Source organism: Pangasianodon hypophthalmus, chromosome 19 (assembly GCF_027358585.1).
Source record: "Pangasianodon hypophthalmus isolate fPanHyp1 chromosome 19, fPanHyp1.pri, whole genome shotgun sequence".
Classification (NCBI taxonomy): Eukaryota; Metazoa; Chordata; class Actinopteri; order Siluriformes; family Pangasiidae; genus Pangasianodon; species Pangasianodon hypophthalmus.
In genome coordinates this window covers 8,856,788-8,884,727 of record NC_069728.1, presented here as the reverse complement: position 1 = coordinate 8,884,727, position 27,940 = coordinate 8,856,788, and the positions used below count along the sequence as shown (strand labels likewise).

At 39.4% G+C, this 27,940-nt stretch overlaps 1 protein-coding gene and 1 long non-coding RNA gene across 5 annotated transcripts in view; one reads left to right on the top strand and one right to left on the bottom strand.

Moving 5' to 3' along the window:
• The window catches only part of LOC113545369 (uncharacterized), a 45,603-nt gene extending 33,600 nt beyond the window's left edge, over nt 1-12,003 (bottom strand). For both annotated transcript variants that reach the window (XR_004580077.2, XR_003404603.3), the window contains exon 1: nt 11,903-12,003. This is a non-coding gene — a long non-coding RNA (uncharacterized LOC113545369). The remainder of the gene's footprint in view (nt 1-11,902) is intronic.
• Nucleotides 6-27,724, top strand: runx2b (RUNX family transcription factor 2b). Of its 3 annotated transcripts, XM_053242255.1 has the most exons (8): nt 9-388; nt 578-709; nt 11,945-12,279; nt 13,535-13,691; nt 15,277-15,381; nt 22,668-22,841; nt 23,876-24,037; nt 27,205-27,724. In XM_053242255.1, the coding sequence occupies exons 1-8, from the start codon at nt 340-342 to the stop codon at nt 27,690-27,692; spliced, it is 1,602 nt and encodes a 533-aa protein (XP_053098230.1). In that variant the 5' UTR covers nt 9-339; the 3' UTR covers nt 27,693-27,724. The 3 variants fall into 3 exon arrangements, with proteins under 3 accessions (XP_053098231.1, XP_053098230.1, XP_053098232.1); XM_053242256.1 differs by lacking the exon at nt 15,277-15,381 and having other exon boundaries at nt 6-388; XM_053242257.1 differs by lacking the exon at nt 23,876-24,037 and having other exon boundaries at nt 10-388.
• Nucleotides 27,725-27,940: the final 216 nt, after the last annotated feature.

The following is a 27,940-nucleotide window of genomic DNA, read 5'->3' as shown; positions in this document are numbered from 1 at the left end:
TACACCCCCCGAGTGCCAGGAAAAGCTGCCGAACCACGCGTCTCCGCAAGAAGAAAAACAGAGCGAGAGCAGGAAAGAGGGGGAGAAAAAGAGAGAGAGGGAGAAAGAGAGCAGAAAGCCGCAGCAGTAAGAAGCTGGCCCACTCATTTCTGTTGCTCTGGTGATGTCACGAGCATGTGACCCTGCCTCTCCAGTGACAGCTTTTTGAAGGGAGGGAAAAAAAAGAGAGATTTTAAAGCTTCTGCCGTTTTGGGTTTTTGTGAAGGCTTTGCTCACCTCCTGAGCAACCACAGAACCACAGGAGCTCAGATCAGAATTTTTGCACCAGGCAGCACGTAAATGGTTAATTGTCACAGGTCAGCCTCGGGCTTAAGGAGCGCACCAGTCAGTAAGTACGCTTCAACCGCACTTTTCAGTGCAGCAAGTTTGGCTCCATCCTCTCAAGTTAGGGGACATTTTTTTTTTTAGCCAGACCTGGTCATTACTTGTGGTCATGAAAATAGTTGATGCGAAAACGCAATTCTTGTGGATGTTTTTACCCTTGCGCTTTTTCTCCTGGCATGATGCGTGTGCCTAGTTGAGGACGCCTCAAAGGTCATCAAAACCATAGAGAAACAAAATTTATCCGTGGAGCAGCTGACGGTGGCGGCAATGGCATCAAACAGCCTCTTCAGCTCTGTGACACCTTGCCAGCAAAACTTCTTTTGGGGTAAGTGATTACTAAATTGAAACATTTAATACAGTAGTGTGGTGTGAAGTTCTTCAGTGTGATGTCAGTGTTCAGAGGATACAGTCAAAGACAGTTAGAGGTCCACATATATGAACCTACTGAAATAAGCAATGTTGTGCAAAGAAAATCCGCTGCCATGTCAAGAAAACATTTACATTACGAATATATATTTGCAAACATTTGCAAGCAGCCAACATGTTTGTACAGCTTAAGGTTACATGTGTGGAAGGATGTCGAGAAGGAAAAAAAAGGTTCTTGAAAGATATTTCCATCAAGCATAAACATTCACTCAGCATGCTGCGCACATTTACGGACAAGCAGTGAAACAAGGCATGAAAATTGAGCGGAATATGAAAGCAAATACTTGAATGTTTGACACGGCCTGTTGGATTAGTGGGTGTGCATCAGCATCTCTGCAGCTGAATGGCCTGACCAGGAACACGGCAGTGTGAATGTCCATCACAACAACAGCCCTGGTGAAAAGTGAGCCAGAACCAGAAGAATATGCAGGAAATGTTGCAGACTTCTCCAGTGAAAGAAATGTCTGATTACTGTCTGCTCACTTATGCTGATGTTCATTTTTTTTTAACATTTTAAGAAGACACAATCTGTCCTATTTGAAATATTGTTAAATTATATCATTAAACTAATAGCGTGATTAAATTATATCATTAAACTAAGAAATAAGCAAGAGATACAACAAAAAAAAAAGCTACACTCCATACTATTAAAATTGAATTCAATTTTGCAATTGCAACTAGATAAATAAAACACAAACATTCATTGTGCATGACTTCCTAATGTCAAACTCAGGCCCTTCCATTTTGCTTGATCTATGGGTGTGCATATCCCTCCAGAGCAGTTTTGAATAAGTCCAAATGTCTTGTTTCCAAACACAGCTGTGCAGAGTGTGCGTCCTGAGCCACACGAGCTGCACGCTTCCGTTCGCGATGCCGGAGCCAGAGAGGCACTTATAGCAATCAGCACCCTCTATTAGCATGTTAACCTCCGGCCCTCTCCAGCATCTCTGGGGCGAGAGAACAGAAGGATGAGAGCACCATGGCGGGAAGTTTAGTGCCCGCAGAATGATAACACGGTTTGATTTGGGCTGCTGCAGGTGTGAGCAGTAAATGACCGATGTTAATCAAAACCAACCCTGTTTTAACATCTAAGGACCATTTGTTTTTTAATATGTCTAGCACATTTTACTACATGTATAAAGCATATATATATACATATATATATATATATATATATATATATATATATATATATATATATATATATACACACACACACACATATAAATGCACAACATGACATTAATTAGCTTGAAAACATTCTTTTGTGGTGTGGAATAATCGTCAACATGTGTGGCAAGATGTAGACTCGCAACGTCTCTGCAGGGCATATTTTGTTGCTTCTTTTCCCTCTGTCTATCAAAATCAAAACCAAGTATTGACAATGATCCCATGGTAGCAATTATCATTTAGAAAAACTGAGGCAGAGAGAGAGAAAAAAAATCCACCTAAACTACAGTCTGATGAAAGTGGAGAGGACGATATAATGAAGTTGATGACTCAAGATCCAGACTCGTTTCAAAATATCCATATACAGTAATTGAGGCGACCTAAGCTGAGAAATGAAAAGGCAGCTTCTGTTGCATGCACGGGCTCCGCAGATCCTACCACAGACATTTCATTTTTGAGACATGCTAAAAACAAACCAGACGTCGCTTTTCCACAGCAGGGCCAGTGGAGGGAAGCCCTCTCATCAATAGATAATTGAAACGAGGGGAAAATCACTAGGTCCTCAGTGGTAGCTTGTAAGAGAAGAGAGTCATCTAAAAAAATACCATTCTCAAAGGAACGCTAATTTAGTGCAATATAATTACAGTCAGCAAACAAGGATGTAATTATAATAGGAATTTATTGATACCTGTAATGCTGTCTGGAATGTGTCAGTTTACTATTAATATACTAAATGTAATTGAACTAATGTGTTATTTGAGATGCTTTTACCTTTTTATTTTGGTATGTTGTGTGCCTTGATTTTGACTGTAGCTGTCATCTTTTTTGACAAAAAATATTTTAAAAGCATTTCCAAAAAAATTTCTAAAGCAACTGTAATGCAACTGTATAGCTGAAACTAATATGTTGCAAACAGTGTTTTTGCAGATCTTGTAAAGGAATATTATGTTTAAATCCTTGTCGTTTTCTGCATTCAGTCGTGAGAACGCTTCTTAACTCCATAAATACAGCATATACAAAGATACATGGTATTACAAATGGCCCATGAGAAAACATACCAATAATTGGAACATGGCAAAGGGAAGTGACAATTTAATCAAAGCACTTAGTCAAACTGTACAGGAAACCTAATCCCTTTTCTAGTGTCAGAGCAAATGCGCAGTCAATAGCTCAGAGAAATGGAGAGAGGCGGAAATGACAAGAGGACGGGTTTAGTTTCACATCACAACAAGGGCCATCTCCTAATTCATTCAAATTAGCTCCTCGCACACTCCCAGGAGGGTAAAAGTGTTAAAAGTGAGGGATCGGTTGCACACCTGAACGTCAGCCCGCTGGCTCAGGGATACTGGAGCGACTGCAGCCACCCATGTGTTCCTGCTGCTGTAACCGGAGTAAGAACTTGAGGGAAGGAAGGAGGATCAGTTTGCGCCTCAGAGTTGCTGAACTGCTGGGTAGCTAGAAACCCACAGGTGGATCAAACAGCACCCATCTGCTGCGATGGAGGTGGCAAGGGGCTTTTGTGCTGGCTCATTTGTTCCTGTTTTCCTCCTCCTGCCCCCCACACACTTATATAAAACAGCTCTAGTGACTATGCTGGAAATGCAGCTGAATCACTTAATCACAGTCTCAGCACCTGTGATGCAAGCACACCGTCCTGGATGTCTGGGTTACATTAGGTTTTGTGGCACTCTCATGTATGCACTCATAGTGCATACTCACCTACACACATTTTTTTTTTTTTTTTTAACAAAGGATGAAATCATATATGCTTTGGGCGCAAAGGAGTGAGTGGGCGCGCACACTGATACTGTGTTCAGTAATTGGCTTTGAAGTAGCAGCAGCCTGGTATTTTTTAACGCATTTCCCCTCTGAGCCAGCTAGAAACTGGAGGAAGGTGATCAGGGAGAATCATTTCACTTTGCAGCTTGGGTTTAAGTATCACCATGTCCAAGGGGAAATAAAGAGAATGCAACTCGTGTTATCTAATAGGACCTGCTAAACCACATCTTTGACCGATGCATTTTAATATCTGTCTGAAGGTTTTTTTGTGGGATACTATAGGGATCTTTGTATGTATCAAAGCAAAATCACATCTGGCAACACTTGACAGTCAACCTCCTGATCCCCTAAGATCATTTGATGTATAAACTCCTAACAGTAGTCCTGTCTACCTCTTCAAACTGTTGCACCGATGCATCAATTCCAATCAAAATCTCTGTCAGAAGAACGATGTGGTACAGACTTTTACACTGTGACTCCTTCCAGTTCCACAAAATGGTGTCGTCAGGCAAAGGGCAACAAAGGCTATACAATTGCGTTTTGATGTGTAAGCACCATGCTTTTGTCGTTTTGTTGGCGGCATCCAGGCCCCACTTGTTGTTCTGTCATGCATTGGTGAAATAGGACGCCTGTTTTTAGAGATCGTGCTGTTAAAAACAGAAACAGACATAACAAAAAAGTCTCAGAGGACCTGAAAGTTAAATGAAATATATATTTTTTTCCAGAGTTGTCATTTTTAACAACCACAGGCATCCTACATGAGAAAATTCACTTCAAAGCAGGAACTGTGAATATGAAACACAACAACATTCTCAGGCAATGTGTCTTTTCTCTGAATTCATTTTGGAGTGTTTATTGAATCTTCACAAACAACTGAAAATTTTCTGCAGTAAAAGTTTAATACAGTTCTTCACTTCTCCTAACAGCTTGAATGTGGTTTTAAATTCAAAATATAATGTAAATGGAATAGAATTTTAAAACTTAAAAAAAAAAAATTGTTGTCACATTCTGTGGATTTGTGTAAAAGCTGAAAAGTAACAAGACATGTATAACTGCAAAGATGTTTTATTATTATTATTATTATTATTATTATTATTATTATTATTATTATTATTATTATTATTTCCAGAAAATAAGCTCTCCTTAGTACATAAAAAATGTTCATTTTGTTTAATGATTCAGCAGAAAATTAAACTGTGGCATATCTTAACAATAAAGTGTTTTTAAAAGAAACAACACTGGATAATGTAATGCTTAATCAGCTGACAGTTAAAAGCTTCCTTAAAGTATTCTAGTTGGAAACCTCTCTGATGGAAAGCACCTTGTAGGGTTCTACATAGATTCTTTCAGGGTTCCCTCAGAGGGGCAAACCAAAGAATGCTTTAGGTGGCTGGATGGAATCTATTTTCTAAAAGCGTACTAACATATACAAAGCCACAGCCTTACACCACCACCGCAACCATTTACACACACTCTCCTTCTTGTCTCCTCTTTAGGAAAAGTGGAATTCAGTCGTCTGATACCCACTCCACAGGAGCTCTGAATTACAATCGGGTTTAGCTAAGTCTGTTTTTATCCTTGACTCTATGCCTTAACTTATAAAATAGTGGGCAAAAAGTAGTGTAAATGTGCAGTTTCTTGCATTAGATCAGTTAACCAGACCTACACCAACTATCTTTTCACACCCTGTGGACATTGAAACTAGTGAATGTGAGGTTATCAGCACGCAAAAGGGTTATGATGGTGTCCGTCATATGTGTAATTATGGTATTTTAACCCCAAACTCCCACAATTCATCATCTGAATTAAATATCCCTCTTGTAATTACATACACTTACTTTTAAATTTACTGTAGCTACTGAAAAATATGTATAAGATGAATAACTCAATAATAAGCTAAACATTAAGGGGTAAAAAGACTAAACATCCCAGGAGTAAAAACACATCACTGATATTGGCACTACCACTTCAGCAATGCAATTAGCTTTAAAGATGGGGTGGTTCTAGACTCAACCAAAGTAATTATAATGTAATTTATTTTCAGTCTGGTATTACACGATGGTGGATTCAGTTTATGGTATTTGTGAAGCTGATGTTATAAAAATGGTGCATTATATTGCACTTTTAAAAGAATGAAGGAACCTTTACCATGTTCAGTCTAAGTATTTACAGATGCTTGTAATGTCGTCACTGATCAGCCTTCCACAGAAGCATAAAAGTGGAGTAATTCAGTTAACCAGAGACATTTGAGATCTTTATTCTTAATATGCCAAAAATGTTATTTCATTTAGTTCTGACCCAAATTGCAGCGATTACCAATAAAATAAATTCACCCTCTGGGATTTAGGAACTCGGTCAACGTCTGATGCACGAATAGAAATTCTTTTGAGTTCAGTTCAACAATCTAAATTACACACCATTTTAATTTTACAGAGCATCATAAATATAGTATATTATGGGAAAATTATGTGACAGAAGAGACCTTAAGGTGTGTTGTTCTGTTAACTCAAGAGCAGATCATTTGTTATGTAAAAAGTTTACTTCATGGCAAACTAAATATACTGTAGGATGGCAACTCAGTATATATATATATATATATATATATATATATATATATATATATATATATATATATATATATATATATATATATTCAGTAACTACTATGAATTATTTCATAACAACAAATGACAAAGGAAAAAATTATGTAGTTATGAGGGTGAACCTGATGATAACTCATGGGATTAGCACAGGGGTGTCCATTCTTATCTGCAAAGGGCTTTTGTGATTGTAGATTTTCATTCCAACTAAGCCGGAGGCGCATCTGATAGTCGACTGACAGAGATCAAGATCTAACAGATTAAACAGGTGGAATCAGATTCTGCTCCTGCTTGGTTAGAATGAAATCCTGCAGCCACACAGGCCCTTTGCTGATAACAACAGACACCCCTGAATTACTGTTTTCCTCCAGAGCTTTCCTCCAGAGTGGAACTAAAATGTGCATGAAATGAAGAATAATAAATACACAATTCCTAAAACACAATGCATTCCTACTCTTAAGTACTCAGTACACCAAAGAAACAATTTAGTGTTATTTATATTCTTATTAATGCATTTGCAAAACTGGTTGTGTAGAATATCTTTATAAATTATCTAGGAGACCTGTTAGGTGTGTCATTTCTGTAAGAGAATGTTTGCATGTCATATCTAATTACTCGAACAAGATAACATTTCAGTATCGGTTTACGTGTAAGAGTGATTATGTGTGCAGAAAAGAGCAAGTTTAAAGAGGATGGCTGTCATCCCTAATAGCTTACAGGAGGCTGGAGTCCAATTAACAAGGATATAAAGGATATACTCCCAAACTTTAAAATGATCTGTTGCAATACTGACCTCAGTGCCTTGTACTTCCAGAAGCATTTGCTCTCCATCATTTTCTCCCCACTAACCAATTCATCAAACATTCCACAGTTTTAGTTTTGTATTACTATTTCCCCCTAAGCTTTGGTAATGACTAAGTTTAGCTCATACGCTGAAAAGAATAGAAGACTGGGCAGACCTCCTCCCTGTGAGAATGATTGAGTTTCTAGCAAACAATGGCAGCCTTATTTTTTTCACAAAGAAATATCAGAGCAGTGGCCAAGCAAATCACCTGGTTCCACAGACTTTTGACGTCCTAGAATAATTCATTTAATCTACTGCTGTGCACATATGGCTATAGTATACTTTACCCCAGTCTGAGGTTTATGCGCTCAAAGAGCAATGCTCTGTGTGTCTTGCTCAGATTCCGGCCTGCTGTAATATTCTTCCCTTCGTTCTTGGTTTCATTTCAGCACCTTTGCATGAACTATCCTTAGTCCACACAGTCGAGAATAAAGTGGCGTTAACAGAACCTGAGAAAAATCAGCCATGATAGGCGACAGCCCCCCTGACATGCATATTATGGATATCTGCCTGTTTGTGTTGCCCATCAGGTGTTCAATCCCTCGTCTGTGCATGTTAAAACCATCAATCATCCTCAATCTGCTGCGGGACAAAGTGAAATCTGCTCCCAATAAATCTACTACTAGTTTAACCTTTCACACAGAATAGCACTAAATGGCAGCGGATACATTAGAACAGTATCTTGCATATATATTATAAATATTTTTCAACCATCCAGGCCGTTTCAGAGAGGAAGTAGACCAGTGCAATTCACAGCGGAAGAGAAATGTGTGAGGTGGAATTCTGGACTTCTTTCTTGTCCAAGATAAACACACTCTTATGGAAAAATGACACCCTATCCTCATCCAGTGAGTGTTTTCTGTTCATACTGATCCTGTGATTATACGTCAAAAGTAATTACTCGGAGGGATCTTGCAGTGTAGAAATTAATGAATTGTTTACTCACCTAAAAATATTATATGTAATATTGTTTGAAAGAAATAAAAAAATAAACAGAAGCTGCAACCTAACTTACATGTCCTATGGCATGTTTAGACAGTGTAAGCTTACAAACCGTTCGAAGCACACTGCTACAGGGACAGCACATATAATGAGTGTAGTGTAGTGTGGTGTAAAATGTCTGAACACCTAGAGAGCGCCACAGCAGACAGTAGAGCTGCACACACTCTTAATGCCGGACTCCGTCATTATGAGGGTTTAATGGCAGCCTACACATCAACGCCCTTTATTTCTTTTCCCTTCCCAAGCCACAGAAGTTCCTTTTCTGTTCCTATTTTTAAGTACAAGTGATCTCAATTAAGGACCTCCACGAAGGATGAAGGCGGCAGACAGTCATGCCAATAAGGGCAAAAAGGAAATTGCCTTTGTAGCCGGCCCCCCTCCACCGACCACAGCAAGCCTCCATCTCAACTCTGATTTCCAGACGAGGCTGCCATGCCGCACGCTGCACTCATCCAAAACAGCCAGAGGAAGGCACTCGGAGTGCACCCTCTCCTTCTTTAGCCCTTAATGGAAAATCTCCTTCCCTGCCTCATTTCTGTTCTATCACTTCTGTGCCATCTCTATCGTCTCTGCCATTTCTGCGCGGTTGCAATTTGCTGCCTACTCAGATCCTTTGCCTTATTTGATAGCTTGGCAAGTACAGTTTTAAGGCTGCATTACTGTCTTCTGTGATGATGTCATCAGCCATTCAATGACAAATAGTAATTATGGGCTTAGATTAAATCTAGGGATTGAAAGGAGTTGAGGAGGTCTTCCTGATTTGGTAAGAAGTATGTTTCTGTGAATGTGTCATTCCTCTCTCTTTTTTTCTCTTCCAAACACACACACACACTCTCACACACACACACTCTCACACATTCTCTCCGCCCCTCTGTTCTGTTGCCTGCCAAGGATGGAAAGTAACTGTTTGAAACTGGAAGGTTCCGTGGCCCCATCAAAATGCTCCACACATAAAACCATAATTAAGTGTCTTTAAAAATGCACCACTGTGAAATGGAGCCTTGATCCAGGGACTTAAGAGGCTGGATTTTTCCTCGCAACCAACGAAAGAACGCAAGACTAGAGAAAAACACACACACATACACAGAAAAACATTCATGTAGCATGTTACATAATACCGGGGCTTTATGAATCAAAATTGTAGTCATTTGGATATTGTTACCACCCTGGAGCTCAGTGTCTCCTTTTGTTTAAAGTAGGAGTCAACAATGGCTCCTTTGTCTCGTGTCATTATTTATAATAAGGTGTGTATCAGCAGGGGAAAAGTGCGGATGGTGATTGCACTCTTTTCAGAAACAATTTCAAAGAATACCGGTCTGATGAGTTATCCACAGTAAATCATACTATCATCTCTGTGACAAGCTCCTCCTATCACTCCATAATCAGATCCGCTTCTGGTCCTGGTTCTGTTACATTGCGTCCCTACAAACCAAGCACATCATATCATCGGGTTCTGAGTCTGATCCGCTCAGACATAAGGGTTGAAAGATGAAAAAAAAAAGGTGATGAACAGCAAAAAGTGAGCTTGTGTCCTTCATAAACTGAACAGCTTCGACCCCTCGCCTTTGTGGCACATCAGAGGCGGCTGTGTGGGCTGCTCTCAGCTCATTAGGACATCAAACGACGAGCCCCGAAAGGAGTGGGCAGAGTCCCGGTCTCGAGGCACAGAGAATGATTGAAATTAAGTGCGTACACTCCACACCGATATTGCTGGCAGATGGCGCCCATACTGTACAGCAAAGTGGATTCAGATGTGACAAATGCTCTTTGATATCTCTTTGTATATGAGTTAACACACAGTTTGGTTTAGGCACGTCAACAACCTCCCTGTTTCTGCTATTAGATTGTATTTGCACCATTGTTTTATTGATTGTCATGGTAATCTCAATTTTTTTTTTTTTTTGATGACTTACATTTGCTGCTGAGTGATCATCAGCAGGGCTGTCCTAGAAACAGCCACAAAAAACAACACTTTTTTTCCAATGAGTATACTTCTGGCCCAGAGCAACTAAATGATGGAGAAAGCAAGACACAAACCTGAGACCCCAGACTGTTTGAATAATACGCAGTGCAATTTAACTATGGATATGTTTAATACTGTTACAACCTTAATTACAACTCTACTGATTTATCTGTCCATAAATTTAAAGTTAATATTTTAAAACACTGGCCAGACTGAACTATATTTTTGGTGTTCTGGGCAGAAATAGAAGGAACGTAATTCAATAGGCTTTTTTTCCTCTGTCATAACGATGTGCCATATGCATGTCTGTCTGTGCTTCCCGAGAGTTTTTCTATCCTTCCCACATCCTTACAATGAAAGACACACACATTTTATAGAAAGTCACACGCACAAAATACTGTATATTCATATCCAAAAGATATATATATATATGTATACACACACAAACATATATATATATATATATATATATATATATATATATATATATATATATATATATATATATATATATACACACACACATATGAGTGTATGTGTGTGCACATGTGGTAATGCCACCTCTCTTTTCTCCATCACCACATATTTGTGGTTGTAGATCTCATCCCCATAAACCTGCATAGTTCAGTAAAACTCCAAATATAACTGCCATCAGTATTTTTTGTGGCCAGACTGACTTGCAATAGTGAACATTTTTTAAATGTTCCTCATGGGAAACAACAGGACTTCTTTCCAACAAAGACTGAGATTGCCATCTATAGTAGAGAGATAGTGGAGAGATGAGGAACCAGCTCTCTTCACACTAAATCCATGCAGGCTGTATGATATTAGCTTTCTCTGATTCTCCGAGTTATCCCGCAGAGCATTTGCGTTTCTGATCTATCTGCTTATCCCATACATGTATTTGCAGTGTCTCTTCCTTCTTAACATTTCCAGTAGTCTTGAGGTTAGTGTTCCTGTTCTTCTGTCCAAAACGTATTTAGATACAGTTGTTGTTACTTATCAGTTGTCATGGCATGCTTGAGTGAACATATTGTATAATGGACAGTACAGGAGCTGTTAGTAGTAAATAAGTAGCAAATAAACGAGAACAACGTAAGCATGTCAGGGTGGTGCTGAGGCTAATGATGCAGATTAATAGATTAATTGGTCCAGTGATATGATACGTAGCAAAAATGATCATCATGTTAGGTGTAAAGTCTGATATAGCTTATCTTATGAGTAGGAAATTAAACATGTGATCATATTTATCAGATTTGCACTCCATATTTAACACTATTGTCTGAAACTTCTATATCTTTTAGCCAGTTTGTTTAATCTGAGAAAAAAAAAAAAAAGACAGAGGTGACATTTTTTACACACATACATGGGAGGGCAATTTAATAAGCTTGCCTCTGTTTAGTGTCTTACTCTGAACATCAGCTGTCTACTAGAGAACATGGAAGATACTGAAGACATTAGGCTGTAAGAATCATGCGGTAGAGAAAAAAAATGAAACTTTGCCTGGTGTCAGACGTGACGCGGGATTATTTTGGGAAGCTTTTTTTTTTTTAATACAGGAAAACGCCTCTGCACAAAGCGCCAATTGAAGTTTGGTCGTGACGGAGCTGGGTTCGGACACTTCCGACACTCATTTCTCACTGGCACACTGAGTTCCCACTATAACAGCTGCCCAAACATCTGCACTTCTAGCCACTGTACACGACAGGAGTTCTCTAAACCTCGTCGCCTTACCTCGAGTGTAACTGAGCGTGTTTGTGATGCGCATTCCTGTAGATGCGAGCGCGACTCGGCGCTTCAGCCCTCCGTCCAGCAGCCTGCAGCCGCTCCCGGCCAAGATCAACGAGGTGAGCAGCAGCAGCAGCGGCAGCGGCGGAGGCAGCGGAGGCGGAGGCGGAGGCAGCGGCGGGATTAACAGCATGAGCGGCGGGAATGCAGGAGCTGGAACCGGGCAACACGACGCGAGGCTGCGGCCGCTGGAGAACCGCTCCATGGCAGAAATCATCGCCGATCATCCCGCTGAGCTGGTGCGCACCGACAGCCCCAACTTCCTCTGCTCCGTGCTGCCCTCTCACTGGCGCTGCAACAAAACCCTGCCGGTCGCTTTCAAGGTAAAAACCCTGCTTCCATGGCTTTCCGTTTCTATTTCTGGATTTATTTGAACAGAAAATTACTTGCAGTGGTTACACTCTGGGAGGAAGATTATAAGATAAAATGCTAGTGCATGGAAATCACTCTGTGTGTGACTTTTGGCTTCCACTAAATCGGTTTAAATATGCCCATGTCTGGAAACACTTCATTTCTCATGATCCAGAAGGTGAGTCATTTTTACTTCAGTCGATTACTTCAATTACACGATTACCTAACAACAACAACAACAACAACAACAACAACAACAACTTTCCTGTTAATTAGCCTAATAAAGCTTTCAGGTCCTTATTTACTTAAATATGGAATCTAAGTATAAATAAGTATGTGTATAAATATATAACCTGTTATGTTTATCCTTATCCCAGCTATCTATCTATCTATCTATCTATCTATCTATCTATCTATCTATCTTTTTTTTAACTGGTCGACTACAAAAACTTTTTCCCTATCCTTAAATCCTTCATGCGTTGTTTATTCCTGTATGCTTTGTTTACAGTGTGTTAAAATTATGAGATAAATATATAAATGTAGTGTTAATTTATTGTCATCATCAGATATATTAGATATACATTAGATATACCTACAGCTAGAAATAGTTTTTTTCTGTGTGTGTGTGTGTGTGTAGTATTTTCCACATTTCACTTCTGTGAAATAACAGATAAACCAAATCTGCAAATAAACCAAGCAAATAAACCATATATATATATATATATATATATATATATTTATATATATATATATATATACACACATATATAGACTGATGACAGCGTTTCACATTTGCTTTCTCTCAGCTTGCTTTCTTCGTGATGCAGTCATCTGGGGGATATTTTTCAGTTTTGAAATAGTTCCCACACATGCTGAGCACTTGTCGATTGTTTTTCCTAGTCCTAAGTTCTTTTAAATGTGACAAATTTTGTCTTTGAAATAAATTTTTATTTACGCAGGCATCGATTTCTCCATATATTTTTGCTTAGAAACACATTTCAGGCACAAGCCTTTAAATCATAATATCTTTAAAAGTATAAAAAATATACATCAGTCAGGTGTGTCCAAACGTTTACTTTTACTGTAAGCTTTTGTATCTGGATTTTGTAATTTTGCTAGAATGTCTAGGAATATTGATCCACATGATAGCCTAGTTTCCAGCACTTCCTAACGTGACCTCAGTGAGCGCTGGAAGCTATCACTGCACTCAGTGTTGTGTCCCTGCAGGTCGTGGCTCTGGGGGACGTTCCTGATGGCACTGTCGTCACTGTGATGGCTGGGAACGATGAGAATTACTCAGCGGAGCTGCGCAATGCTTCAGGTGTGATGAAGAACCAGGTGGCTCGCTTCAATGATCTACGATTTGTGGGACGCAGTGGAAGAGGTTAGTCTATTTTCAGTCAGTAAAATACTTTGAGATTTTTTTACATTTAAGCACATACTTTTAGGTAATTTTATCTATGATCTGGGACCTGGAAAAGGAGGTTTTTTAGGGCCATGATTGTCAGCATTCTGGCTGCATTGCTTTGGCAGCAGGACAAAAATCAGAGAATGAAAAAAACAGCCAACTATGAGCTGTCAACAGACATGAGTTGGGTAAAGCCATGTTGTCTCCTGTGTGTAATTATCAGGTCTGATCCACTTAATGCCAATTTTACTGTTGTTTACATAAGGGCATCTGTAAGTAGATAAGATTATGTGAAGGATGTGGTGTCAACACAAGATGAGAGAGGTTTACACAATGAAGGTACACTATACGTCTGCAGTCTTAATACTACCCAATCAGCTGTATTTATTTTTGTAGTTTTGTGACTACCTACACCTGCTCCAGGCTCGAGCACACTGTGTACCTAAGAGTACGTTTGTGCAGGAAGGCTTGTGTAATTGGGTTTACAGTCACCTGGGGACAAAAGACATTCTTTTAATAATTACATCAGTTACAGCCCAGGCAGTGCCTGATGGCATGTGATCGTTAAGTTACAAAGCTGTGTGTGTTCCTGGGCATAATAAATAAAATAAAAATAATTTATTTTATTAATTTATTAATATTATTTTATTACTGCTTTTGTATCAGTATATATAATTCATTTGGACCTGAATTTGTGAGGAAAAGATTATGCAATTTGGTGATATTGAAATTTCGAAAACCAGTATTAATTGCACAGTGCACGTAAATGACATGTGATTAGCTTGGCCAAGGCAGTCTCTTTCATATCTGTGTGAATATCGCTGCCTTTCCCCCCTTTTTCAGTAGGCACCCAATATTTTCATCTTGCAATTTTTATAATGTTAAATTGTGCATTTTTTCTTTTAAGCAATGCTAAATAAGTTTCAGATTTTGGATTAATTGGATTTATCTCTATAAATTGATTCTCATTGCTGAGAATGCATTACTGACTTCTGAAGAATACATTAATCGAGAGGAAAATGTTATTGTTTGTATATAAGGACATGTTATATAATACAGTCTATTCACTACTTTCAGATTTCTTATCTAAACTGAAGTGCTTAAACTGTTTATCGTCACAGTAGAAACATTTAAATCAGTGTCGAGATAAAACTCAGCACTGGAACTGTGTGTTCTTGGTGTTGAGATGTTGGTGCATGTGTGCTGCCAGCTGTTGCTCAGAGTTGCGATGACGTTCCACCCACCTCTTCCTGTCTCCTTGACCAAGCAATGGCATTCCTGAGACGCCATGTTAGTACACTGCATTCCCCTTAGAACCCCATGAGAGCACAATTTGTCTGAAATCTTGTTTAGGGAAGTTGAAAGATGAGCCAGGGTTGTTGATCTGAATTCCACTCTGTTGTAATGCTTGGAGTTCTTTCTACCTGCCTCCTTCACCAGGAGGGTTAGGTCCAAATTAAGATTCTCCCAATTTCATTTGAGATGAAAGCTGGCAGAGGTCTGTGAACATGCAGGTACTTTTATTGTCAGCAACTAAACCTGTATTATTATGTTTGTACAGGAAAGAGCTTCACCCTGACAATTACAGTGTTCACAAACCCACCACAAGTGGCCACTTACCACAGAGCCATTAAGGTCACAGTGGACGGACCGCGTGAGCCAAGGAGTAAGTTACACACTTCTTAAAGTGACCAAATCTCTGTATTCTGTCTTTTCCTGTCCTACCAATTGCATGTTTGTGATCACTGAAGTGGTGTGATGCTCCTTCTTATTCTTAGTTGGGTTATTCCTAGATACTCTAGCTTAGATGTTGAATGGCTGTTGGAAGTCTGAACAATAACTATAGTCATTTCCCATTTATTTTTATTTACTTATAATTTATTTTTCTTCCCTTCTAACTCTTTGTATATCTGCCATAGCCTGATTCATCCTTTTCTGTGATAGCTATGTTGATCAAGTGGCTGATATTTATATCATTTACCTTGTCTGATGCTGAGAAGTAGAAAGAGCCTGTAAGATTATGGCTTTTTGGATTGTGTTGTGAGAACTGTTCCTACATACTGTAATGCTTGGACATTGGCTGACTATTGGAAGTCAGATTTTTGGGGACTTAAATGATCAAACATTAAATAGAGAGAGACAACAGAATAGTTCTATAGAAGTCACTGGGTTTACTTAGGCTCTTATTACATTTTCATTTCTTGAAAAGTCAAGACAGAGTTCATTTCAGTACAGTGTAGTTTACTACATGCTGTGGTATGCTATGGTAGTTATGGTATGGTATTTCAACCTACAGTCTTTCTTTTATATCACATCATATCTTTTGTGTTTCATTGTTAGGATCTAATAGTCTCCTTGTATGTTCATAGCAAGCTGTCAGTGAAGGTGTGTCAGGCTGCGCCGAGGCTCCACTGGGGTGCTATAGTGCTAACATCAGCTCATTTTTAATGGCTTTCAGTGCCAACCTGTCTGGAGAGCAGCTGTTTTACTTTATCATGAAAAAAATACATACTCCATCTTGGCGTAGGATTCAACCCTATCACATCACTTGCAACATTTCTCTCTCCTTCCCTCTCACTTACTCTAGTCTCAGTGAACACATATGGTTCTGGTGTTTGAAGACACACTGGCTGTATGGTCTTGATTCTTCATTGTATTAAGACGGCCTCTAGCAGTCTCTACACTTTTGTTTGATGTCAAACACTTCCTATGCTCCTGCTTCTCTTGGAGTGTAGTATCAAAAGGCTGATAAATTGCATGTTACTGTACATTTTTATGCCATTTTTCTAAACTCACTCTAATAGATTTTTTTGTGTTAGATTGGACTATGTCTCCCAGAGCCATATTTCTGAGTACATTCAAGCCATACAAGCATGACGTATTAATACTTAATGCCGCCACATTAATTATAGACAAAGAGGAGGTCATGGTCAAAAAGTACAAGCTGTTGCATAACGGGTCCCTGACGCCGATCACTGAGTTGCAAAAGCATCTGTGCCCTCTTAATAATGTTGTATTTCAGCACTTCCTTAACACTGGGATTCTGCGTCATTAAACGTCTAATTGGTGTTAATGAGAGGGCAATTAAAGAAGGGGCCCAGCTCGCCGAACTAGACAATGCCAACAGTGTGCCGTCAGAAAGCTTTTCACTGCGCAAATGCCTGAAAGAACACCTTCTTCTGATTCACTTGTCAACACTTACATTTGTTATGCTTTAAAGCATTTATGTGTAATTTAGAAATAATAGGCACATGTTTATGTACAGACTGTTTCATTTTCAGTCAAAATATAATTTGCTTATTATGTCTTAATACAGAGACTAATGTTCATTTAGGCTGTCTTTTACTTAGTCTGTCTGCAGGACCTCAGTCAGAGGTGAATGTATAGCAGATATTAACTCAGCACAGTATGTGCATTATTAATGTGTTTATGTGTTTAATAAGCCATGATGGGTGCCATATGAATCATTCAGGGGTGAGAAGTTCCAGTGCTGTGTGTGTGTGTGTGTGTGTATGTGTGTATGTGTGTATGTGTGTTAAAGAGAGAGAGAGAGAGAGGGAGGGAGAACAAGCAGTACAATGAGAGTGTTGATAGTCTGGTGACATTAACAACTCAGTGTACTCATACAATTCATTTGCTTTCAAAAGTGATTTCTCATTCTAGCTCTCTGTCATACACTGGTTTAAGCAGATATCTCCACAGCTGATTTACTTGTACATACTCAAAATGTCCTTATGCAAACATGTAGAAACGAATTATTATATATATATTTCCATTTCTTCTCAGTAATATCACAACTGTATTAATGTCTGATTAAAAATATCATGTTTGCTGTTATGTTTGTGTGCAGCCGTTCGTGGGTAACGCAGGCTTTGCACTAACCTCTAATAGCCCTCATTAAAAGTTATTTAAACTAATAGATTGGGCGGGGTTGGTTAAACCAACACACTTGCTCTGGAGGCCCCTTGTAATTACAGATCGTATGTCGGACTGTCATTTTTTGTAACACGTTTCGAATGATCTTTTTGTTGTACGTTTCACTTCTTGTAAAATCACATCAGTCAAATCCTGCATTGTTTGTGGGGATTAGAAGACGCCAAGCGCTCCTTTAAAAAAATGTACTTCCATCTTCCCAGAATCCCACGTGTTGTTTTCATCGTTTGGACACTTTGACGCATCAGTATGTTGAATGGAGACAATAACTGGAGCAATAATGGTGTCTGAGACAGTAGAAAGGTTATATCTGGCCATTGTTCAACCATATCAGCTCTGTAGACCACACAAGCACTATAGATATTATTTGCCCTTACAGCAAATGAAAAAAAGAAGTGTCAGTGTAGACTTCACTTAAAGCTGCATTTATAATGGGAACTGCTCACATAAAACCAATCCAAACAAGAGAGGAGAAGGGAGAAAAACAGAGACATAGTCCTGGCCCGCTGGACTGGGGCTACAGGAGGAGGTGCCAGAAGTGTGTATGTGCATGAAGAGAGGGCTCAGCTTGAGTCTGGCTGTATATGTCTGGTCTGGAGACTCAGTGTGTTCATCAGAGCTGCAGCATTACATCTCAAGAAATACTGGTGGTGCTCTGTTAGGAGTCCTACTACTTTAATATGAGCATGGAGGTGATGAAGGAGTGTGCCTGAAGATTTAAAAAGGTTGAGGGCCCTTGTAGTTTTTTTGTATGTGTGTGTATGCATGTGTGTGCTTGTACCCTTTCCCTGCCTGGCTTGCCTTCTGAAGGCTAAAATGTAAAGACCACACAGACACCTGGCTGGTCTCCATGACAGTCTGACTCTGCATGTTTCTCTCTCTCTCATTCTCTCTCTCTCTCCCACTCTCTCTCTCCCACTCTCATTTACTCCTAAACCTGAATGAATAGATGGGACTGGCTATCATCCATGCTGTCTTTATCCCCTCTTTCCCCCATTGCTGTATTTCACTGTATTGAGCTTGCTCCTTCCAGAAACACAGAGAACCCCATCGTTGCCATTGGAACACATGTTTTTAAATATTGTGCACCAACACAGTTAATTGTGTGCACAATTTAATGTGGCCATGGGATACTAAATCAAGGTCATGAACTCCTCTGTTCTAGGCAAATCCTACCCTTTACGCACAACTCCTGCGCAACTGTCTGTGTAGCTTTCTGTCGAAGTCTGAATACCCACGTGCACAATTTTCGTATCAAATCCTCACTTCACACAAGAAACTCAACTCTAAATACTGCCCATACTGCTTTCCTCTATACATGCAGCCACACTAGTTGATCAGCTGAGGGTTTGAGGGTTAAGACCTTCCTCAAAAGTCCAGTATTGATGCAGTTCTTGGATTTGAACTCAAAACTTTCTGCTGCAGAGCTCAGTTAAGTCGGTTGCGAAATCATTATGCAGCTCAGTTCAGCCAAACTTACCTGTCTATTTATTCTGTTATCCTTTCTATTGCCTTTGGCTTTTTCTATTGTTGTTCTCCTAATTCCTCTCTTCCTCCATCATAGCTGCTGCATTTGTTTATCGCTGTTAGTCATGATGACCAAACATGCTGATGTGGGAGCAGCAGGGGGATAACCTCAGATGGTATCTCTTTCTTATTTAATTTATTGCAATGTTTCAGGTTTAGTTTGTCTGCGTAATTGGGCCTTTTGCTATCAGAGAACATATAACAGGATGGCTAGAGATGTTATCTTGGAATTACCTCGACAGACTCATAAGTATTTAGTCCTGAGCTCTGAAATCAGGCCTGTGTCAGCTGGAGGTTACATATCTCACCAGTAATGTTTGGCCATGGTCCCACTGGGCCAGTCAAGCATCTGGAATGAGTGTGTCCGTGCTTCCGCTGCATGATTGGACAGGGAAGTGTTGGCTATCGAAAATCTCACCCGTTGTCTGGGAGATGATGGGAATGTTTGGGACTTTCCCCCCAGCAGTGATATCATCTGGTTTCCTGATTCTCTTAAATACCTCCACTCATTCAGGCTCACTCCCTGCCCTAATTCCCCCTGCACCAGCTGACAAAGCTTGTTTTCAACTTCACATCGTGTCTAGAGGTGTTCTGTGAAAGAAAGAACAAGCACATTTGCTCCTCAACTCATACATGACAGTGTTTGGAAAGGTATGCCCATATAATTACTATCATTATATCATTTTCACTTATTTTATAAGCATTGTGGTGCAATATGTGCTTTTTTGCTATAGCTTCTGCTGTGCAATTATAAATTAATTAATCCAAGACTGTTTTTCTTCCATTAGGAGAACTTTAAATCAAAAGCTTACCATCTAATCACCACTTAATATAGTCTTCAGTCAGTTCTGTCTTATATGGCAAGGTCACTACCATTATTGACTAAAGTCTATGGTTCCCTCAGTTATTGAGTTGAAATATATATATATATATATATATATATATATTTTTTTTTTTTTTTTGCTTTTTTAAAAAAATGTTTAAATGCCTACTAGGACATAATACCTATCAAGTATACATATTATATATGTGTATCCACTTTAAAATTTCCATGCTGTTTTGGAAATTCAATCCAACCTGTATGATATTGCTCTAAATTTTTTTCTAATTTTATTTTTGCCATATTTGGCATAACTGCAAAACTGCAAAGCACTTGTATTTATAGTTCTTTCTTAATTCACTAATGATTTTTCGAATTTTCAGAATTTTCCAAAAATGTACAGTTTACAAAATGTCAACTGAAGTGACCATCAAGAAAAGACGATTTTGAGACTTTTTAGGTTAGGTTAATTGGATTCAACTTTATTGTCATTGGCTTAGTATGAGTACAGATACAATAAAATGCAGTTTGCATCCATCTCTGTTCTGATTGGCTGCTCTGTCTTGCACTTCATCAAAAATTTATTCTAAGATTTAGACTGTTTAGTCTAAGATAGTCTAGGATGAAATATTCACAGAATAGCAGTGATGTGTAAATGTCAGTCACAGCTACGAATCACAACTGTTTTACGTACATAGACTGTATGGATTGCGGGTGGAAGAAACTTTGACAATGTTTACATGGTATATCAACCTCTTATTTCATAAAAGCAGGAAAAGATTTGGTTTTCCATGACATGGACACTTTAAACTTCCGTTCTTATCTATTATATATGGTGAATTTAAAATTTTCTTTGTCAACATTTTAAGCTTATTAAGAAAATATATTATTTGAGGGTTAAATCACAGTTGAACCACATGGTCATCTTTGAGACCATGGCCGATAAATTTTGATGAAAAAGTGCTATATTCACATAATTACATGTATGTATATATGGAAGTATATGTGTACACCACATTCCAAATGGTATAACAGTTGCCAGTTATATGCTTGATTTTTATATTTTATATTTGTCAATGACCCATACGCAGACTCCCTCGCCTTCTGTTCAGCCCTTATCAAGGAGTCACTCCAAAATCACTGGTGCTGAAGACCCACTTGGTCTCCAAGCATAGGACATCAGTTTTTTATATGAAGCCTAGAAAATAAGCATGCACAATTCATAATTTTTTCCAGAGTTTTTACGTATTGTGGTTAATTTTAGTATTAGTGCCTGTGCACAGCTTGTAACAAAATAAACAGTGAACAGGGCTTGTTCAATGAATGAACTTGGACTCTATGCCGGTTTGGGCTCCTAGTATGTCACTGTGGCCATACGCATGACGTGGAGTATTAAATATGTATTACATATAATCTGTCATCTACTATCCCCCCTGCTTCCCAGTAATATGTCTACTGTGGAAGAAATATTGTCTCTCCGTCTCTCTCAGTATGTATGTTGTCTTTTTGTTCTCTTCACAATGAGTATAGTCTAGATCCTGTCTTAGTTGGTCTCTTTGTGCCAACTGGAACAGTTCCAGTTCCAGCAGGAGTTTTTCTCCCTCTCCTGTTTGATATTTACTTTACTGCCTTCTCTGGGAAGCTGGTACTGGCCTAGACAGACAAACAGCACTGTTTTAATGGCCAAGAGGGCTGGGGGTAGTGCAGCTTGGGGCCTTTCTCCTCTCTTTATCCCTCTTCTGCTATGGGTTGAGCCGGCACGGGGCACCTGTGGGCTCTTAAATGGTCTTGTTATGACTCTCCTGTAAAGCATTTGGCAGTATGGAACCCTTTGTGCCTGCAGATCCCACTGTATGGGTAGTAAAGGAAGGATGAGAGCCTGTGGTTATAAATTGAAATTTGTGCTTTGCTAGACGACCTGGGATTTTTGACTTGCATGGCATAAAGTGTCTTTCACCTGCTTTGACCCTGTACATTAACAGTATGGACAATGCTGAATGTGGAATATGGAAAATGCGAAGCTCAGCAGGGGGAAGCTAAAGTACATTAAACAGCTCTTTTGTTGTGGAGCCACTGATCGTTTTTGACTTTAAGGGCAGAGTGATAGCAATTGAGTACATTCTAAATTAATAAGACAAACTGAACATGCCAGAGGGCCGAATGAAATGTTCATGCAGAAGGAAATGGAACACTTGTCCCATTTTTATCCATCGCAAGCCATCCGAGAAGTCTGCCGTACTCCAAATGGAAGTTAACTGTATGCCTGTACCTATTAATACACATGGTGAATTATATTAGACAGCAGGCTTCATCAAAACTTTAATGAAGTACAGTTCTTGTGCTTCAGCAAAACATCATATTTCTGTCACTGTGTTGCCACTCTGAGGAATTACTGTGTTTATATAATGAATAATTCAGAAAAAGGCATAGCCCTAAATTGTAATTCATCTACTTCTGAGAGATTGCAGTAATATCTACTATGTAGGAGTTTGCCTAGTTTACTTCTATTGCCATTTGAAATTGTATCAAAGCTAAAAGATTTTGGAATGCTTTCTGCTTTGTGTAATTAATATGACGCTGTTTGTGGTGAACGTGGTAATGAAACAGTCATGCAGTGGCATGGCCAGGGTCCCAGCACCATCAGCTCACGTGCCGTCTCGTCTACATTGCAGGACATAGGCCAAAGTTGGACGATTCACCGAAGGCGGGCCTGTTCTCTGACCGCCTGAGCGAGCTAGAACGCATCCGACAGAGCACCATGAGAGTGGCTGTGCCAACACAAACCCCCCGAACCTCGCTCAACAACCCCAACTCGTTCTCTCCTCAGGGCCAGAGCCAAATCTCAGGTATGGGCAAGTTTGCTTTCCTGAACTATTCACACTGTACTATGCCTCTGCATAAATTAAGTTCTCAGAAAAATCAGTCAGCATTGTGGTACCATCTTTTTACAATGTAAATTATTAATAAATGTTTATATAGATCATTTCATTTTATTCAACTAAGCAAAAATACAGCTGTGCTAAGTCTCAACCACAGTCGTAAATTATGCCACTGGATATGTTTGTGGAGGCTAAAATGAGGGGTGATTAGCAAAGAAAAACAGAGCACAGTGCACCCTGTACCTAGAGAGAAGAGGCACATATCATTTGTCTTTAATTACTGCTCTAAACATCCTGAGCCCTGGGTATTGTTTTGTAACAGCTAAGTCAACTGAGAACACATACCATCATTCCTGCACCTCTTTCTTTTAGCCCTCTGTTTAAGGACAGTCTTCTTTGGATGTTATCATAGATTCAAGAGATAAATACCTGGTCACCCATGAATAGGATGAATGTAGGCACAAAAATACCCATATCTAGAGTGGAGAAAGTACAGAGAATGATAGTTAAGTGAAAATATTGTGCCAAGAAGACACCTTACACCTGTGTAAAGGTTAAAAAGTTTCCACTACCAAATATTCTCAAGCATTTAAAAGTTAAAAAGTAAATGATTTGAACTGAAATCCGATTTTTTTATGTTTACATTTGAATTCATATTCAACCAAAAATAAAAAATTGATTGAACTGGTACCTGGGCAAAAAGAAAAAAAAGAAAATGCAATTCATAAGAGTACTATTTAATTTATTTTTACTCAGGTAAATTACTCATCCCCTAAAATGCTACTTAAGTATATTAACAAAATTAGTTAAGTACTTTCCACCTCAGCCTGCATCTACTACTGCGTCAGTAATCTGAAACAAGACATAAGATTATTATACTTATACATATATTTTATATACATTAACCACACAGTGTAAAAAAAAAAAAAAAAAAAAAAAAAACACGAGGTTTAATCTGTGGAAATAATGCTCCGTCTCTTTGTTTGGTCACACATGGTCAGACCCACGGCAGTCACAGTCGTCCCCTCCTTGGTTTAATGAGCAAGCATACTCATCGTACCTGAGCCCCATGGCGTCCCCCTCGGTGCACTCTACCACCCCTCTGTCCTCCAGCCGCGCCACCGGCCTGCCTTCCATCAGCGACGTTCCCCGCCGCCTGCCAGGTAACCTCCAGCCTCAGGCCCCTGCAGGTGCGGCCCCTAACCCTCTCCACCTCCGCTGTCATGGCCTGGCTGCCAAACAGCAAGACACATATGTTCAAAGATGATTTTTTTTTTTTTAAGACTCCAAAATTTTGTCCAGTTTGTTTTTTTTGGGGGGAACAAAATGATTGGCTTGTCACAGTTTGTCAGAGGGGTGTGCTGACATTTTTAAATATTAAAATAAAAGATATTTTCCTTTATGGAAGGTCAGCAACTCGTCTACTCCTCTTGCTTTGCCTGTCTTATGGTGCATCACTCACTTTTAGCTATGAGAATTTAATATTTTTGAGGGTTAGTATTGCATCGTCACTCTTCTGTTTTGTATTTACAAATGATGTATTGCGTCAAAGTCATGTTAAAAATATTTAGTTTCACTTGCTGCTCAGGCTTTAATTAATTACAACCACAATCTGACATTAGCTTTCAGTTTTCATTGGCTTGTTCCTCTGAGGATGTGAAAAAAACAGTCATTCTTGAAACTTCCACCTCCAGAAATTGATTGGAAGACCTTTTTTTTCTGAAGTACAAAAAAAGAGATTGTTTCCGTTTTCCTCCTCCAGTTTCTTTGATCCTGTGCCGAATATGGTTAATAACAGAGTAAGACATAATAACAGGCCGGTGGCAGGCAAATTAAGCAGCTTTATAGTGATTCGGTTCCAAAAGATCCTGCCAGGGAGCCTGAGCCCAGTTGGTGCTGAATCTAATATGCTAATTTGTCCTCTTTTGCCCTGCACCCACCCAAACACATACGTTTAAAGCTGAAATGTGGGCAGACGACTTTCTCCCTCCAAGCACCTGTTTGAGCCGGGGCCAGGTGACTGTTTTTAAAGTCTTTTTTTTTTATCTTTCCCTCCACCCGTTTTCTTTCTTTCTTTCTTTCTTGTGAGCCCAAAGCAACTGTAAGCGATTAAACAAGCGGCTCCCTGGTGTTACTGCTGCTTGGCAGCTTTTGGACGCCTGCCACCTGTCCTGTCAGGTTCGATTAGGCTGGTTTTGTCAGCCTGTAGAGTGTTGCATGGCGCACTCAAAGCTCTTGTTGCTAATAACAGCCATTATCTAAGATAAGGGCAGCACTGTTTGACACATCCTGCTGCCAGAGAAGCAAACTACAGTTCGGAAAATCCTCCTGTTAAATGTGGATGCTGTTGTCAAATGTCATTAGACTCTGCTGTCATCTGAAGTTGACAGTGTAATACTTGCTAAAAGCATATTTGCTGTGTATGGCAAATAGACCAAATGAACCTTTGCTTAGTGCCTCTTAAACATGGAAAGCATACTTAGATGTATGAACTAGCATCTGGTTTTGGGTCCAGTGCTGTCTAGCATCAGTGACTGTTTAAATACAGCCCAAACATAGCCTTTATGTGTACATGTGTGTGAAAAAGGGGGGCTGTGCTTTTAGCTGTTCTGCCCATTATTCAGAGCACACACTCTCTGTTGCCTGGGGCTAGAGAACCATTATTCCAAGAGTTTCAAATCAAAGAGGTTTAATATTAAAGGGGGAAAATGTGCATGGGGGAACACCGTTAGTAAGTCCAGAACATGAACGTCTTAGCGACAATTCACGCCTCTGCAACGCGCGCACACATAATCATAGTCCCCCTTAGCATAGACATGGTGACAGAAAAGACGCCTAGTGATTTATGATAAGAATACTGCGTCTAGAAAGGGGTTTTGGGGGGCTGGTGCCAAAATGGCCCATTAGTGGTTTCATGACTTTTAAGGTTAACAAGAGAGCATATGAAGGACAGAGGGCTGGGTGAACAGGGTTCTAGCCTGGGCTCAGAACGTATAAGATACCAGGAGCCACATCAGAGGGTGAGACTGATCGTCTCCCCATGATGCTTCAAACACCTCACAAAACACTTCCAAATGTGTGACTGCTTATGCAACCCGACTGCACTTTTAACGTGGGCACACACAATTTACTGAAGCAATGCACATACCTAGCTGAACACAGACCAGTTTAAACATGTGCAGACTCACATAAACAAGCATATAAATAAGCCTGGAAATGCAAACGCAGAAGATGAGAGGCGTATAACCATACACATGAATACACATATACACGAGCTGGTCTGAGAAAATGAACGAAAAAATCCATAAACATATTTAGCCAATCCAAGAGACATTGTGATCATTGTGCAGTGTAGTGATTCAGCCTAATGTATAAAGAGCATAATTTGGGGGAAACAAATTTTATTTGTATATAGAGCAAGCTGACCTGAGATACTGTATGTACAGTGGCTATTAAAGTACACAAACCAAAGTGACTGTTATGTTACATGGATATATTCCACTGATCTTTTATCCCCATAGCCATATGTTTATACAATGCCAATCCTGAACAAAAAATCATGAAACCTCTACTAAAATCTCTACAATAAGTATATTGCACTAAAGCCCTGAAACCAGTTTAATATCACAGGGTCACTACCACAGACTAGGACATCCCTTAGTGTAGTATATGTTTTTATATGTCCTTAGTTTGACCTTATTCATTTCTTTTTATTACCTTTTATTACTGTTAATTAAATATTACTATTTCTTTATTATTCTTTATTGTCTTGTGCAATGTTTTGCTGTATGTGTAGGCCATGCTGCTGTAGAAATATTTGAATTTCTCTTTTTGGATAAATAAAGTATCGATCTATCTATCTATCTATCTATCTATCTATCTATCTATCTATCTATCTATCTATCTATCTATCTGTTTGTCCATCTGTTTGTAAACACTATTTGTAGGAAACATATGTTGAATTATGAAAAACTTTAGTGAAAAAGTTTGGGGAAAAATAAAAAAAGACAGGTATATTTAAGTTATTTAGTTTATTAGGTTTAACTGATGTTTCTTCATTATTACAAGTAAGGAAAATTGCCAAATTGTGTATGTAAACAGTAAGAGTGGAATAAAAGTTTCAGCATAATAAAATTTGCGATATATTAGATTGTTTTATTTTTGCAGGATATACCCTCATTTCATTTTCAAACTTTGTGGAATTTATTAACTTGTTGAATGTATTTATTTTTTAAACTAATTTTCATTAATATATATTGTAGAGAATATTATGTAATTAATATTATGTGATATTATGTAATTAAGAGTGCATGTACTGTATTGTGTGCAGGTTCCACAGATCTGACTCCTTTCCCTGGGCAGTTTGAGCGCCAGTTCCCCGGATTCTCCTCCCTCACTGAGAGCCGATTCTCCAGCCCACGGATGCACTACCCGGCAACGTTTACCTACACGCCCACCCCTGTCACCACAGGCATGTCGCTTGGCAGTGCCCATTACCACACATACCTGCCCCCACCATACCCAGGCTCCACTCAGAGCCAGAGTGGACCATTCCAGAGCAGCAGCACCCCCTATCTCTACTATGGGGCCTCCTCCGGCTCCTACCAATTCTCTATGGTAACTGGGGGAGACCGCTCACCCTCCAGGATGCTGCCCACCTGCACTAGCGCCTCCACAGGTGCCTCCTTGGTCAATGCCAGTCTTCCCGTGCAGGCTGATGGAGGGAGCGGTGTGGAGGAGGACGGCAGCCACAGCAACTCTCCAACTGTGCTCAATCCAGCAGGGAGGATGGATGAAGGAGTGTGGCGGCCATATTGACGGAATTAGAAAAAAAAACAAACAAAAAAACAGGACCATGTGCCTGTCAGACAGGTGAACTCCAAACCAGAGACATGGTTTTAAAGCACAAACCGTACCAGGACGCTTGTCCTATCTTGCTGAGACATTCTCTTTTGCCTTGTTTATTTTTAATCTTCATAAAATGTCACTTTTGAGGAGTATTTATGGAACAAGGTTCTTCAAAGGGAAGTATTTAAATAAAAACTCTCATGGCAGTTATTGTTATT